The 15,638-nt window shown below is 39.4% G+C and overlaps 1 protein-coding gene across 2 annotated transcripts in view; it reads left to right on the top strand.

Moving 5' to 3' along the window:
- The window catches only part of STX8 (syntaxin 8), a 236,418-nt gene that overhangs the window by 15,683 nt on the left and 205,097 nt on the right, over window positions 1-15,638 (top strand). Inside the window, exons 3-4 of one of the 2 annotated variants that reach the window (XM_084237544.1) lie at window positions 1,360-1,454; window positions 10,796-10,906. In XM_084237544.1, the coding sequence (XP_084093670.1) occupies window positions 1,360-1,454; window positions 10,796-10,906 (206 nt within the window). Of the gene's footprint in view, window positions 1-1,359; window positions 1,455-10,795; window positions 10,907-12,014; window positions 12,065-15,638 lie in introns of those variants that run through there. The other variant, XM_084237545.1, reaches the window with a different exon arrangement.

The following is a 15,638-nucleotide window of genomic DNA, read 5'->3' as shown; positions in this document are numbered from 1 at the left end:
TTCCTGATTATAAAAGTTATCCTTTTCTCATAAAAGGCATCCCATTGCATAGAGATAACTACCCTTGGCATTTTGATATATTTAGTTCCTAGAATTTTCTTTTTTTTTTTTTTTTCTGTATGGGTTACATTTCATTTTATGACTTGATTTTTTTCCTCTTTATTTTCTTTTGATAAATTATAGTGGATATCTTTCCCTGCTAACAAATTTAAATTTCAATCATACTTTTTAATGGCTACATAATCTTTCATCTCTTGATTGGTTTTGGTCTTTAATTCTGTAGACTCTCCTTAGGCTTGAGGGGGGTGTGTGTGTGTGTGTTGCTTTTTCTGTTTGTTTTGCTCCTTATTTCTTGAATGAAGTGAGATCTGCTTTCCTTGGCATTTCCCCATAAACATTGTGGGTGGTTTTTCCATAGTTCCCAGAGGTATTAGAGTGGTTGAGGTTAGACTTTTCTTGGCTGCTGATACCTTGGAGGGTTGCTTGAGGTGTGTAGGCCTTGGCCAGCCTCTGACATTCTCTTGTTTTTCTTTAGCTTGATCCTGCTAATCTAAGGAGGGAGACCTGCTTCCCCTGTAGTTGTGTAATTGCTACTTTTAATAAGGTAGCAAATTAAACCTCTGACAGTCTTTTTTTTTTAACATAACTAATTTTATTCATGGTTAACAATGTTTAATTTCCTTGGATAATTTTATTTTTCATATTTCTGATTTTCTGAGACTCTTCCTACCCTCCCTTCATCCTTTAAGGTGGCACTTAGAGTCACACATGAAAATTTCCTCTAGATTGTGGAATGATTGAAGAAAATTCACACACCCCTGAAAAAATTGTCCTGTGTGGCCAGCATTCCTTTTGAATAAAAAACATATTCCTGTACAACTTTCAGATAGGTTAAAAGTGTACCAGTGCTTTTAGAGAAGACTGGCAGGAATGGCAGTGGGATTTGATGTCTTCCTTGCAGCAGGGAATCTTTGTGGGGTTTTCACTGGTGAACAAAGACTGGGAAACAGAAATTCCTGCATGGCTCCAAGGTAGACAAATAGAGGGTAGGCACTCAGGGGATAGAATTTAACTGGTTGTGAGGACAAAGTGACAGTGTCTTGTCATTTTGGGTGCTTAGGTGTGGACTGGCTTATCACCTGGTCAGGTTGCATAGTGAGTGCAAACATTAGAAAGGTTGCCTGGACCAGGTGACCATTAAGACTCCTTACAAACCTGAGGATGTCATTGGGAGGCTAATCAACTCTTTCATTGCTTCCTGGATCGAACTGTAGAATGTTAAGCATCATTTACATAGTATTTTTAGTAGATTATACACCTCTGGATCAGCATACTTAGGATGTGTTCTTTTCTTTTCAGCTTACCGTGACAATCAGAACTTTGTTGCAGAATCTGAAGGAAAAGATCGCCCTTTTGAAGGACTTATTGCTAAGAGCTGTGTCAACACACCAGATGTATCCATGTAAACATTTCCACCTCTGTCCTAGAGTGGGAGGAAAAGCAGTCTTATTTTAAGAAAGGAAGGAATCTGGGCCACCCAGATTTTTCCACAGCTTGAGGAAGACCTGGTTTCCAAAATATTGCCTATAATCTTGATTTCTATTTTAAGTGTCTGTTACTTGTTTTACAGTGAATATGCTGGCAAAGCAAGACATACTGAAAGAATTAACTTATTTGGTGTACCCTTTACAGTGCAGGAAGCTAATGCCTCTGGCAGAAATGTAGTTGCCCAGCGCCCTGCACCGCTACCTGTGCAGGCTGCCTTGAAGATGGTTAAGCGCTGCTACCGCAGGCCAGCTTCCATGATAACGCTGAGCTGAGATTCTACTTCCAGTTTCCAGTTTTGAATGATCCATTTTCTTTTCTGAGCAGTGAATACTAGTAGAAAACCATACATCTTTTTTGTTCTTCTTTATGGAGATTATTGAGATATGACTTGTTTGCTTCATTCTTTAGTATAGACACTGCCATAGTTTAGGAATTTTGGGGTGCAGGGAGAACTTGTTTCAAGCAAGTTTTGATATCATCTCTACATGCCACCAACATCATCAAGTATTAAAACACTTTCTTTTTTAAGAAATTCATATTCTGGTCAATTTAGGAAAACACATATATCCTGTTACCTAAATTAATTGTTTAAACTTGAGGTGATAGTGACTTGAAAACTGACTTTTAACTGGGCTTTTCTCATCATTTTTTAAAATTGTCAATGGTTCACATTAAAGACTCAAAGTTTGGTATCTCAGAAATGGTTGTTACTGCCCAGTTTTTAATATGGGGAAATGTAGGACCATGACTTTGTAGATAAAATAATAGAAGGTATCTTAAATGATTTTTCTCCAAGTGTGGCGCCTTCATGTTATCAGGACTATGTTACCATGATTTAGAGTAGCTGCATGACTTTCCAGATGTTCAAAAACCTAGCCCACTTAGATTTCAAATAAAAGTTTAATTTCAATGAAACATTGGGGTCTTTAAAAAAAAAAAACTACACAATTATATACATTTAACTTGTATCTTTGCCTTCCACTTGGAATGGTTTGGTACCTTATAGTAAATCTACTATATAAAGAGTTACTTTATTTTTTTCGAAATCCACAGGTCTTAATATATAGACCTCAATTAGTTTTAGATTGGCTTGGTTGTTTTCTCACTTTTTCTATTAAGTATGAGAAAGTCTGTGCATGATGAGGTCAAGGTGTGCAAAATTATTACCTAAAGCTCATATATTAGAAAGGTAAATGTTTTTCGTGACACAATATTAACAACTATGCAATTGCTAACTTCCATTAAGGTAACTGATTGCAATGCAACTTCAAATATTTAAGCCTATAGGGCAAGAAATAAACAAATTATGAACTTTTTTTTTTTAAAGATTTATTTATTTATTTATACAAGCACTGGGTACAGTCAGAAGTGCGGGAGGGTGAGAGAATTCACCAGAGCCAGCATGGGGAACAGAACAGGCAGAGTGAAGAAACACACTGCTGAGGGGAGCAGCAGGCATGGCAGGAGAGGTCTGCATGCCATATGGGACCCTCGCCTGGTGGATCGAACCGGTGCTGCAGAGGCTGCGGGCAGCTTCGCAGCCCAGCGTTCAACCGCTGCGCCACCAGGGGAGGCCCGAACTTTTCTTTTTTTCTATTAATTAATGCTAGTTATTGTGGAGAGTCCTGAGCATGCCATAGTAATTGACTTTGTTCTTCCAAATGCTTGCAGTTTGACCATCTTTTGAAATCTTACAGACTTTGCTTTTGTGTTGAGCTCAGAATTTGCTGAATTAAGCTCAAAGTGTTTAAAAATACCAGAGTTATTAAATACATTGTGAAAATATTTAAGGACACTAATGTGGATAATTTAGAATTTCCTAGAAGAAATAAAAAACTCAACTGGAATATAATAGCTTTCTTTCAAATTGTAGTTTTTTTCACCAAGTAATTGGATCTATTTCTCCTGGAACATAGTAAGAATGGATTTCATATAATCTACCCCATGAGGGTGCTCATAAACCTGTGTTTTTTGGGGGAGACCGTTTCTTTTTTACAATGGAAAGAAGGAGGTAGCTTCTATATTAGGAAGGCCTCTTTTTAATTCTATTCCCTGCATCTTCCCTTTCCCAAACTCTTGCCCAAACATTATTAATAATTCTATGGCAGTTATCCCTCAGATTTAAGATTATAAGAGCATTTTTGTCAGTAATTGGTAATCTCAAATTATTAGTTTTGGTTGTTCCTTCCCTTCTTTACAAAGTATTGAGGCTGAGTCAAGTCACTGTTGAAGCTGAAAAGAGAATCCAACACTCTAGCAGAAGAGTTTTTCACACTGAGGAGGTCTTTGAGGGCTTAAGTAACTTCTGGACCTCACAGCTGGGAAATGAGGTAGGATTCAAAGGCTGGGCTGTCTGGCCTCAAAGCCATTGTTTAAAGACTGACTATTTTGGTAGAAATAACACAGTCAACTAGCAACTGGCATGTCTTCAACTAGAATTCCCTATTAATTGGCATGTTGCTGAGTGCCAAGACAAATCCTGTTTATAATGCAAATCCTCAAGAATCTTCTTAATCATCAGAAAGATTAAACAGTGTTCACTGTGGTTTATTAGGTGTACTTTATGATGTTGTAATTCTTAGAAATATTTTTGTCCATAGATTGCCAGTAGAGTGACTTTTTAATCCCTTTCTTTTGAGGCATAATTAATATTGGGTGACTTTTTTAATGTGAACATTTGAAAACCACATTTCCTTAGTGTGTCTGTTAGTTGAGAGTTTATGGTGCTGTACTTAATAAATTTATGCCTTTCTGCATTTGTGAAGTTTCCAAAGAACACGAGGAGCTGCCAGAAAGATAAGTCCTCTGAAATGCCTTCTAAACAATTAAATTCATGGATTTTAGGCATAAGATGTTACTGCTCTTTCCTGAAAAAATATTTTTCTCTTGGCAAGAATAATGTGAAATTAAAATGAAAGATCGCTGCCTTTGAATTAGTTAGTTTGCAATGTATAAACCAAAGTCCTGCAGCCAGAGAGCTTTAAATTTGCTGAAAACCATTAACTTCTGTTCACAGTACCACTCAGATAGGAATGTAACTGCCTTACCAGTTGAGAAAAGTTGTGTGCTGCAGGAGGCCCATGTGAAGTTTCAGGCAGCACTAAAATTACTCTTAGAATTGGCTTTATGTGAAACTTCCTTTTTTGTTTTCAAAGGCAGTGATTTGCTCTACTACACTACTTTAAAGAGAATTTAAACATCTCTTTACATGATTCAGTATCAGAAGTATTTTGGTATTTTGGGAGAAGTCTTGTAGAAATATTTTTTTAAAAAACTAACTTTTCTCCATTTTGTATTGGGGCTAAAAAAATTGTGTAGATAGAGAAGTCAGCAGAGAGATGCAGCAATCACTACGTAATAGACCCAGATGAATGCAGGTATAGAGAGGCTAACTGAATAGATTTAGGGCTGCCTCTCATAGCTCCAATAGAGCTGAATTGGTTCTCAAGCTTTACACCTGTCTATGGTAGTTTTCATGAGTGCCAGCTATTGTGAGAAAAATAAGGACAAAATAGTCTTTTTTTTTTTTAAAGATTTATTTATTTATTTATTTGTACAAGCACTGGGTACAGTCAGAAGCACGGGAGGGTGAGAGAATTCACCAGAGCCAGAGCGGGGAGCAGAACAGGCAGAGTGACGAAATACCCTGCTGAGGGGAGCAGCGGGCGTGGCAGGGGAGGTCTGCACGCCATGTAGGACCCTCGCCTGGTGGCCGGGGATAGAACCGGGGCTGCAGAGGCTGCGGGCAGCTTCGCAGCCCAGCACTCAACCGCTATGCCACCAGGGAGGCCCTAAAATAGTCTTTATGTTGGTATAAATGTTCTACTTTGTAGTCTATTACATGGTTCTTTCTAGTTTTTGGTGTTAAAATATTCTTGTTTTTCTACCATGATTATAAAAGTAGATAGTAGCTTTGTCTTTTTTTTAATACTCACAACATATATAATTGATAACTTTACATAGCTCTCCCCCCTCCACCCAATTTGTTTAGAAGTATTTCCGCCCCATACTATCCAAAAGTCTGGACCCCACTATATGGTGGCAACAACACTGACCTTGGCACCAGAAAGGTCTGAGACTGAGGCTGCACTGTTGTTTCCTCAGGGCTCAAAGTTTAGCCTTTCTGGGCCTTAGTGATTATCTATAGAGTAGGAATAATTACACTTACTTTCTAAGAGTCTTGTGAAGATTGGAGAAAATATACTTACAGCACGTCATAGGACTAGATCCCCATAATGGTGTGTGTTAAATAAAAGTTAGTTCTCAACACTTGCTGTGTCACCTTGGACAAGTTAATTGAGAAGAATATGCCTTGTTTTTCTCATTCATGAGACAGGGATTATAAAAATACACTTGGCTTGTAAGGATTGTTGTGGGCATTAGACTATATGTGTAAAAGATACTCTGCATATAGTGAGCCCTCCTTGGAGGTTAGCGGCTACTTCTAATTTCACCATGTAAAATTTACTGCTACATCGAGAATTTACAAGTAGTCCTTCCTTAGGGAGTTTATAGTCATTTAAGGAACATACAGATAGTGATGGCATTGAAATAATAGTTGTAAAATGTGATCAGTGCTTTGAGGAAGTAAGGACCTGACCTGCTTCTTAATATTCAGTAGAGTTTGTTAAGTTAAAAAAAAAGTTATATGTTAGGTGAGCCAGAAAAATCTGATTTTTACGAATTTCAACTGTGCCCTTGCAGTTCTTCTGTGATATCACCAGGAAGTCATCTACAAGCTTCTTCTTTCTCCAGAACAATAAGGTAACACCTACCAATAAAGTAACGCTTACCTAAATTACTGAGCTGTCTACCCAATATAGACAAAATCTAGGAGCTAGATTGGGAGTGGGCATCATATAGGGATAGTACCATCTTCACACTGCTGCATCTTTTCAGTGTTTACCAGGTCACTGCAGGCAAGCTGGGCTTACACATCTTGGCAATATGAAGTCAGGATCCAGATTCACTTACTATCAGATATTTCCATGAATTGGAATAATTGTAGGTCAAATTGGCTCACCCATGACAAAATGCTATGGTAGTTAGATCTTTCTTTTCCTTGTCTGTCTGTTCTCTGTGACCTTCTTTGGTTATTCATCAAGTTGGTGGGAGAGGAAGTCCCAGCATTTACCCCTGACTGTGAACCTGATTTTCTATTTATCCTTCTTCCTCATCCCACCTCCACCCCCTCTCCCGCTGCCCTGCTCCCAATACCATAATTCCACTTTCATGCAGTAGAGATCATTGCCTAGATGATTCTTTGGCCTCCTGTTAACAACCACCTCTATGTAGTAAGTGTATTATGCAGAAGGATCATTGATCTATTTATTCCCCCCATTTCCTTATGTTCTATTCTCTCAGTTGATTAAAATAATAATAATAATAATAATAATAATAATAATAATAATAATAAAACAGGTGGAGTGGTCCTAATTGATTTGTTTTTCAGTTTTCCTGGATTTATACGAAGTCTCTGAGACTGTTCTGAATTAATGTTACCAGTACTATTTTTCCATGTGCTAGAAAAGCCTGAGCTAGAGTAGAAAGAATCAGCTGTTCAGTGTTGCTTTTAACCAGCCGCTGACTTACCATCCTCAGCCTTAGCCTGCAGTCTGGCGAACAAGAGATTTGGATTTGGGAATCTCTAAGGCCTCTTCTGGTATTGACTGTGATTGTGTTCTACAGTTACTAATCTCAAAACATAATCACCAAGTTTTACTGCTCTTGAAATTGATGTGTAAGTTAGTCCATTCTTAACTAGTATAAATCTATAACTGGTGTCTGCTCAATTTTAAAACTTGTCCTTGTTTTTCTTATAAAAAGTACTTTCTACCTATACACTATTGCTATTAGTTGTTTTATTTTTAAAGATTGATTTATTTATGCATATGAGAACTGGGGTACAGGCCAGAGGTGTAGGGGCCGTGAGAGGATTCACCAAAGACAGAGGGGGAGCAGAACAGGTAGATTAACTGAAATATACCACTGAGGGGAGCAGCAGGTGAGACAGGAGGAGTGGTCTCCTGTGCCATGTGGGTAGCTCCCTGGCCAGGGATTGAACTTGTGCTACTGTGGCTGTGGATGGCATTATAGTTTTGAAACTTAACCCCTTGCGCCACCAGGGAGGCCCTATTAGTTTTTAATAAGTGCCTCTTCTCTCTCTCACTCACCTCCATCCTATTCCATCTTATTTTTCATAGTCAGCAATATTGATGATTGATTCCTGTCATCCCAGAATTTTTGAGGCGTGGATACGAATATGTAAAATAAATAAATATATATAATTTACACATATAATACACATATATAAATATTAAATTCTCTTGACCATAAAGGCATCCTATACACAGGGTTCTGAAATTTGTGTTTTTATTAATTAGCATATGATAGAGTCAAGCAAAACAAAACTCAATGAAAAGTAAAGTCTCCCTCACACCTAGAAAAACCTGTTTTGAATCCTTCTAGAAACTTTCTGCATATATACAACTATATATATCTAGTTTTTTAATTTTAATGTTGCAAGAACATGCTATTTATTGTTTAGCTAATTTTTTTGGTATAGTACTATTTTGGAGTTTAATTCATGTAAGCATTTAGGAAATGCTGCAATATATCAGTATCACTACGTGGTCATATTTATCATTTCATCTGTACATAAAGAGCTCTCTTAATTTTTCTTTTAAGGCTGTCAAACATTCTGTTATGGAGCTGCATTAGTTCCTTACTGATGGACTTAAGGATGTCCCAATATTGGCTATTATCAGTCATGCTTCATTGAGCATCTTTGTCCCTAATTTGTATAGATGTGTGAATATGTCTGCAGGAGAAATTCCTCTCGAAAGATTGTGCCTTTTAAATTTTGATAAATCTTTAGAAGTCAATCTGGCATTTGGTTGAGTCTGTTTACATTCCCACCAAGAATGTCTGAGAGTACCCTGTTCCTGTTCCTTTCCTAATCTGCCTAGTCTCCGTTTCAGTTTCCCTCACTTGATAGGTGAAGATGACATCATGTTTCAATTTGCATTTCTCACACTAAAACAAGAGTTTTTCTGTTTGATTAGTTATTGGTTTGTCTTTTTTCTGTGCTTTGTTATGTCTTGTGCCTTTTAAAATATTTGCGGCGATTAGTTTGTCGCTTGTCATTTTGACTTGTGGATATTTAAAATTTTTACACAGATTTAGCTTTTCCTTCATGACTTCTCAGTGTTCAGTTTTGCTCGTAAGATTTTTCCCCAAGATTATAAAAAGTTCTCCTATCTCTTCTTCTAATGATACTTTGTAATTTTAATTTTTATGTTTAAATCCCCCTGCCAGTTAAATCTGTGTTTGGGTGGTTAGATAGTGACATCCCAACAAAACCACAGATAGACCATAGACTGTAAGACAAAACTAGTTAGTGTGGTGATTTAATCAATAATTTCCACAATTTAAAACTCATATTTTGTTCTGTAAAATTCATGCCATAGCTTTTGTCATTTTTTTAAATTACTCAGGAGTTTCTTTTAGATAGAAGAAAATTTTTCTGTCTTATTGACAAGTTACCACTGATTTAAAAGACATTGATATTTATTCTTGGTGTTGCATTGATCAAAGACCAATGTTTGGGCCATTTGTCAATACAGAGAAAGTACTTAGGCACACTGTTTCTTAGTTACAGTTGCCACTTCATAGTTTCTAAGATGCACTACTTAGTTACTGTAGTCAAGTAGGAAATGGAAAAGCAGTGGTAGTGACTTACGCTGGAAAGTGTGGCATTCTGGAATGCGAGAGAATTCATTGATTATTATTTTTTAAATATCCAAAGCCACTAACACTGCTTAGCTACATTGGTTTGGGGGATTTAAGATTTTTTGAACTACTGTCTGTTACTGGGGAAATTTTTTAATGAGTTTATTTGCTATTTTACCTGCTAGCCAGAATTTTCTGTTCAAAATTAGCAACACAATCTTTCCTAGGCCATAGTTTCCCCACCCAGGGAATGGTGATGCCACTACTTGATTCTGCCAATTTCTCAGAAATTTTGGGGCCATATTATAGTGTATAATATCACTTTTTTAAAAAGAAAAGTATCTATAAATTCAAAGCAGTAGTCTCACTAATGTTTTACTAGAAATAGGTAGTTTACTAGAAATAGGTAGTTATATAAATAATAAATAAGTTATATATTTATGTTATAAATTTATAAATTGTATATTTATATATAAATTTATAATAATATTTATGATGATTACATGCAATTTAGAATTATATAATTGTAATTAATTATAATTTATAAATTAATTTATAAGTACTAAATATTAAAAAAACAGAACTCAGTTCAGGGGGCTTATTTTTGTGCTTATTTTTTGTCTCATGTCAAGTGTGTCCTTTCAAAAGTATTTGTTAGCTTCCTCCACTGTTTTCTTTATGGCCTCTTTGTCATCAACATTTACTTTGTTTTTTTAAACACACACATATATACATAAATACATGCTGTCTAGAAAAACTCATGTAGTTTGCTTCAGGAAAGCTAGTATATAAAACTGCATTTAGTCCTGATTTATTATTTTTAGTCATAATTTATGGATTATGCTGGAAAAGGTGTTAGGGATTATCTGACATTATGTATAAAGAAACATAGCTCCAAGAAAGTGAAATATGTGGTTCAAGGCCGTAGGTAATAGTCAAAACAGGACAAATGAGTTTTGGATTCTTTGTGTGGCATGTCTGTTACAATAACATTAAAATGTGAATATTTCTTTCTAATTTTCTTTAAGATCTGCAACATTTAAATAATGAACTCTTGGTAACAATATGTAGAGCAAATCTGTTACTTTGGAACATAGAGGAAAATATTGAGAACCTCCCTCCCTTTCCTTTTTTTTAACAGAGTATCTTAGGGTACTCTCATCTAGGAAAATACCCTTGAACTCTGACACCAATCACTCAAAAGCTGAAGAATCACTGAGTCACCTTAGTTAATTGACAGGAGTAATCATTTCAGTGTTAGTTACTAGACGGAAAATAATATTTATCTGGTCTATTATCATGAAGGATCTTGTGGGTATGTAAGCTCCTCTGTGAGGATTTACTTGAATAATGAGTGAAGTTGAAGGCCAGTGTAGGAAAAGGAGAAAAATGGCTCAGATCTTTTCTGGATAGTATTGATTAACATCTATACAATTCACAACTGACTTCAATTAATAATGTAATGGGTAAAATGGGGTAACTCACCCACTGTTGGACCTTAACAAAATGTCTGCAGAACTCAGCTTGAAGGAGACCGAAGACAGTCCCTACTGGATGATCTTGTAACTCGAGAGAGACTACTTCTGGCATCCTTTATGAACGAGGGTGCAGAACCAGATCTCATCAGGTATGACATTTTCCTTTACAGGGGTTATGTGGTGGGTGAAAATTCTTTTGCAGAAAATTCTTTTACAGCTGTTTCCTAAATGGCTTAACTTCTTTGGTAAAATATATTCTGTTCACTTATAGTATTTGATTAATTTTCTATCAATTTAATTCTCATTAATTTTCTAAATTTAGTAAGCCAGATATGTTCAGCTGAATCCCATCTTGCAGGAAGAACATTTAGATAGAATACAACTGAAGTCAAAACGTTTCCTTATATTCTTTGGTTGAGCTCTCTGCTGTGTGGCTGTCATTTAAATGCCTCTTAAATCATGCACTTATCTGTATGGGGAAAATGAAGGTTTTTGTTTTGTTTTGCTTTGTTTTGTCTTATTGGCATGTTGAAAGTATGTGTTCTAGAAGGACACAGCATAGAGGAGTGAAGTGGTGGGGTTCTGCTCCCCGTTCTTTGCCAGCAAGGGAATCAAGCCACAGATGTGACAGCTGCTTTGTAACCAGATCTATTGAAAGAGCCAGCACAGTGGTCTGGCTGTCGAAGATTAAGGTTAATGAACCATAAATTGTTTTATCTTTAGAATTAGCCTTCCCTCCGGCTTCTAGAACTCCCTTAACTTCATTATGGGGACCATCATAGAAGGAAATGAGCTTAGAAACTCACCTCTCCCCTTTCCCCACTAAGGATGATTCTTTCATTGTGAAGAGCAGCTTTTTACTGTCTAGTTCCTGGTGAGGAATAAGATAGCTCCCCAAAGGCAGTGGTCTTTGACCCTTCACCACAGGTTCCCAGGCCCACCTCAGTTAGGTGGGATTGATTTCGGTCAGGATTGAAAGCCTCTCCTCAAAGCCAGCCAGAGAGGGTGAGCGGCTTGCTGTTGTTCCCTCTTCCCAAGAGCATGTGACTCAAGACTTTTAGAAAGAAATTGTGAAATATAGGAAGCGAGATGAAATTTTAAGTTATTTCTAGAAAGTTTCTGAGTAAGGAGTTATGCCCTGGGTAGGGTTTGTAAGCAAGTCAGAAGCCTGCAGTGGGGCTACGTGCTGTGTTGCTGGGTGTTTCTCCCAGAGAGCAGTCCCGTGGACAGGCCTGAAGTAAGTGGACAGAGGGGTGATCTCAGCCTGGTGAAAAAGAACAGGCGAACTCGCGGATCCGAGGTGAAAAGTAAGTACCGTCTGTCAAGAAGGGCCTTTGCATTGAAGGAAGAGCTATTTTTTGGTCCAGAAATGGAATATAGGCAGTCTCGGGGAGCCAGGTAGAATCCCAGGATCAAGGAGGAGAAAGAAAGCATTGATGGGCTTCTACTTTAGAGTGGTGGAGGTGAACAGAAGTTACCATTTGATATGAGACTGGGTGTCAGGCTGTTTATTGCTCCGTATTATGTCATTTGAAGGGTTCAAGGGACCAGCCTATGCACTAGGTTTTGCAGTTTTTGGTCCCCTCTTGCTCGTCATCCTCCTCTGTGCTGTGAGAATCTTTGTATCCTTGTGATTTAAAGTGCAACGTGTACATGAACAGCTCTGGTGTCTCCTGGAGGGGTGTTAGAAATGCAGAGTCTGAGACCCCACCACAGATTCACTGAACCCAAGTCTGCATTTTAGCAAGATCTTCAGGTGATTTGAATGCATGTTGCAGTTTGAGGAATCCTGCTTTGTCTTTTGTTCTTTTTTTTTTTTTAAGATTTATTTCATTTATCTATGCATACAAGAACTGGGGTATAGGCCAGAGGTAGGGGAAGTGAGAAGATTCACAAGACAGAGTTGTGAGCAGACCAGGCAGATGTACTGAAATACACTGCTGAGGGAAGCAGCGGGTGAGACAGGAGGGGTCTGCAGTGCCATGTGGGTTACCTCCCTGCCCGGGGATCGAACTCATGCTGCAGTGGCTGATGATATCATGATAGCGCTGAAACTTTATAGGATAAGGTAAAAAGTATCAGGCTTTTCTGCCCTCCCGCCATTAGGATAGATGATGGAACCCTGCGGTCCCGAATGCATGCCTGTTGGCGGGCACCTGGAATAGGGTGTGGGCATATGTAGACAGGATTCATCTGGGCTAAGACTGGGCTTTTAAGGGCGGTGTCATGGGGTTGCCAGAAAGAAGCAGAACGAAAAGCAGAAGAACCAGAGAACCCAGAGAGAGTGAAGACTTACTTGCTGGGGGCTGGGAGACCTGCCAGCCTCCCGGCCCCACAGCACCCCTGCCTGCTGTGTACCGGGTAAATCCCAATAAAGGCCTGCAAAGCCACCAAGGGCTCCAAGACTCCTCCTTTACCCGGTCTGCTGGATCAGAAAACCTGCACTGTCTTCCTTCCTGTCATTTGTTTTTGATTGTGACACTTTGCATCATGGTCACCTAAGAGACTTACAAGTATTAAAATGGGAGAGGGAAAAGAAAGAAACTGTCTGGACCACATACTTAGAGTCTTGGAGAATCAGTCTGGTGAGAGGCCTAGGTAGCAAATGAAGGGGTAGGGGAGCAGCTCATTAGGAGATTCTAACAAGTGGCAGGGAGAGAACACTGTTCTCTGTCCTGATATACTAGTAATGAGAACAGTTTTTTTGTCTGCTGGGTGTGTTCTGTGTTCCAGGCTCTATGCTAAGCTGTTTATATACATTTGTCAGCTCTTCATAGCATCCCATGTTACAGAAGAGAAACTGAGCCTCTGAGGGGGTCAGATAACTTGTGCAAGATTTGACAAGTTATTCTCAGAGTTCGGATCACATCTTGATTTGTGTCTTCAGGTGGGAATGCTTCACCATAAAAGAGCTGGACCAGGAGTTTGAGCCACTCAGCAAAGTTGGTAACTAGTCACATAGTTGTCTGGGCTTTAGAATCCTTGACCTTAGTGTGGGGGGGCAGGTCTGCTTTTTCATTGCAGTTTGAGCCAGGTGAGCTGATGGGTATGATATGTGAAGGGCTTCATAAACTCTTAACACCTTTACAAATACAAGATGTTATTCCTGAAGCATTTTGCCACCATCAGGTTAGGATGTAGCTCACACTGCTGTCTTCATGTCCTGGAGACTTTCTGTTCCTCCTGTCATGCCCCCAAGTGCTAGAGAGCAGCCAGCTTTCCCTGGCCAGCCTTTTTCTGTGTTCTGCACCTGGTCCTCTGCCCTCCATTTTCCCATCTGGATCTTGTTCTGTGGTCCCTTGTTATTTCATGAGTAAACAGTTGCACACTAATTCTAGCCATGGAATCCATAGCTGGTGGTGACTTACCTTCTGGAGGTAGTTTAACTGAGCCTCCTTGAGCCCTACAATTTAAACCAAAGGAAATGAATTTTAATGCATGGATTTTAATTTGGCAGGTGTAGAGTAAATGAAGATGGTCAGACTTTTATGCCACTGGCCTCTGTGGCTATCACCTGTGACCTTAAATGCAGAAGGCGCTTGGGGGCGTGGGCTCAGGGTAAGCATGCCTGATGGTGGGCACCTGGAATATGGTGTGGGCATGCGTAAGTACACATCTTATCCTGGAGGATGAAGATACAAGGGCGGTGTCATTCAGAAATGGCTGGGCAATGAGAGGACAAGTATCGGTATAACGGCAGAAGGACATGGAGCAGGATATCTACGATCCGAGCAGACGGGGTAAAGGAGAGTGAGTCCTGGAGCCCTTAGTGGCTTTTGCAGGCTTTTATTGGGATTTACCAGGCACACGGCAAGCAGGGGTGCTGGGGGGCTGGGAGGCTGGCAGGTCTCCCAGCCCACAGCAAGTCTTCACTATATGTGGGCTCTTCGGCATTCTCTCTGCTTCTCTCCTGTTTGTTCTGCTTCTCTCCCGTTCGTTCTGCTTCTCTCCCGTTCGTACTGCTTCTTTGCTTCTCTTCTGCTGGCATCCCCGTGACGCCGCCCTAAAAAAGCCCAGTCTTAATCCAGGTGAATCCCATCTACATATGCCCGCCCACACCCTACGCCAGGTGCCCGCCATCAGGCATGCATTCAGGACCGCAGGGTTCTGTCATCTCTCCTAATGGTGGGAGGGCAGAAAAGCCTGATACTTTTACCTTACCCTACAATCGGCCATTAGAGGAAGAGAACAAGAGAGAATGTCAGAGAAAGCCCAGAAGAAAGGGCATAGAGAGATTTGCAGGGGGCCCAAGTTGCCATCTCCTTCTGGCTTGTTTCCCCTGCGTACTATTAAAAAAACCTGTGGGGATGATGCCAAGGGCTCCAAGGTTCCCTTTTAAGCTGCCCGAACCAACGGTGAACCTACCCGACCTGGGATGGTTGCAAAACAGCAGGTTAGTGGCAGAAGCATTTTGGATGGAGGCCTACCAAGGACCTTTGAAATCCTACTAGGACTGCCTCTACTCCTACGTTTAAGGCTGGCCTGTGGGGTGAGCCTAAAACGGACTTGTTAGTGAATAGTGGGGGTGGCATGGGGAGAGAGACCATACTGGTTAGAAGCTATGAAGCAATGGTAACTGAAATCTGGAGGGCTTGAAATCATTAAGGAGAGCCACCTTCCTTCCTTACATGCTCTGGGATGAAACTGTGTGAAACATATATATTTATGTATCTTTTGTTCAGGGACAGGGGTTTGGAATAATTTAGAATAAGCTTCCAGAAGTTTTGTAAGCACTTTAGAGAAATGAGTCCTGAGGAGTGATTTAAAGCAGGTAAAAGTTGACATAACAAACAGTGATGGTGAATAAGGGGGCATGGGACTGGCCAACAGTAAGAAACCCATGTGAGTTAGATATGGATCATCATGAACAGGATGAATCAT

This window comes from Talpa europaea (assembly GCF_964194135.1).
Source record: "Talpa europaea genome assembly, chromosome: 7".
NCBI lineage: Eukaryota > Metazoa > Chordata > Mammalia > Eulipotyphla > Talpidae > Talpa > Talpa europaea.
The sequence above is the reverse complement of the archived record's forward strand: the minus strand, read 5'-3'. Positions and strand labels throughout refer to the sequence as shown.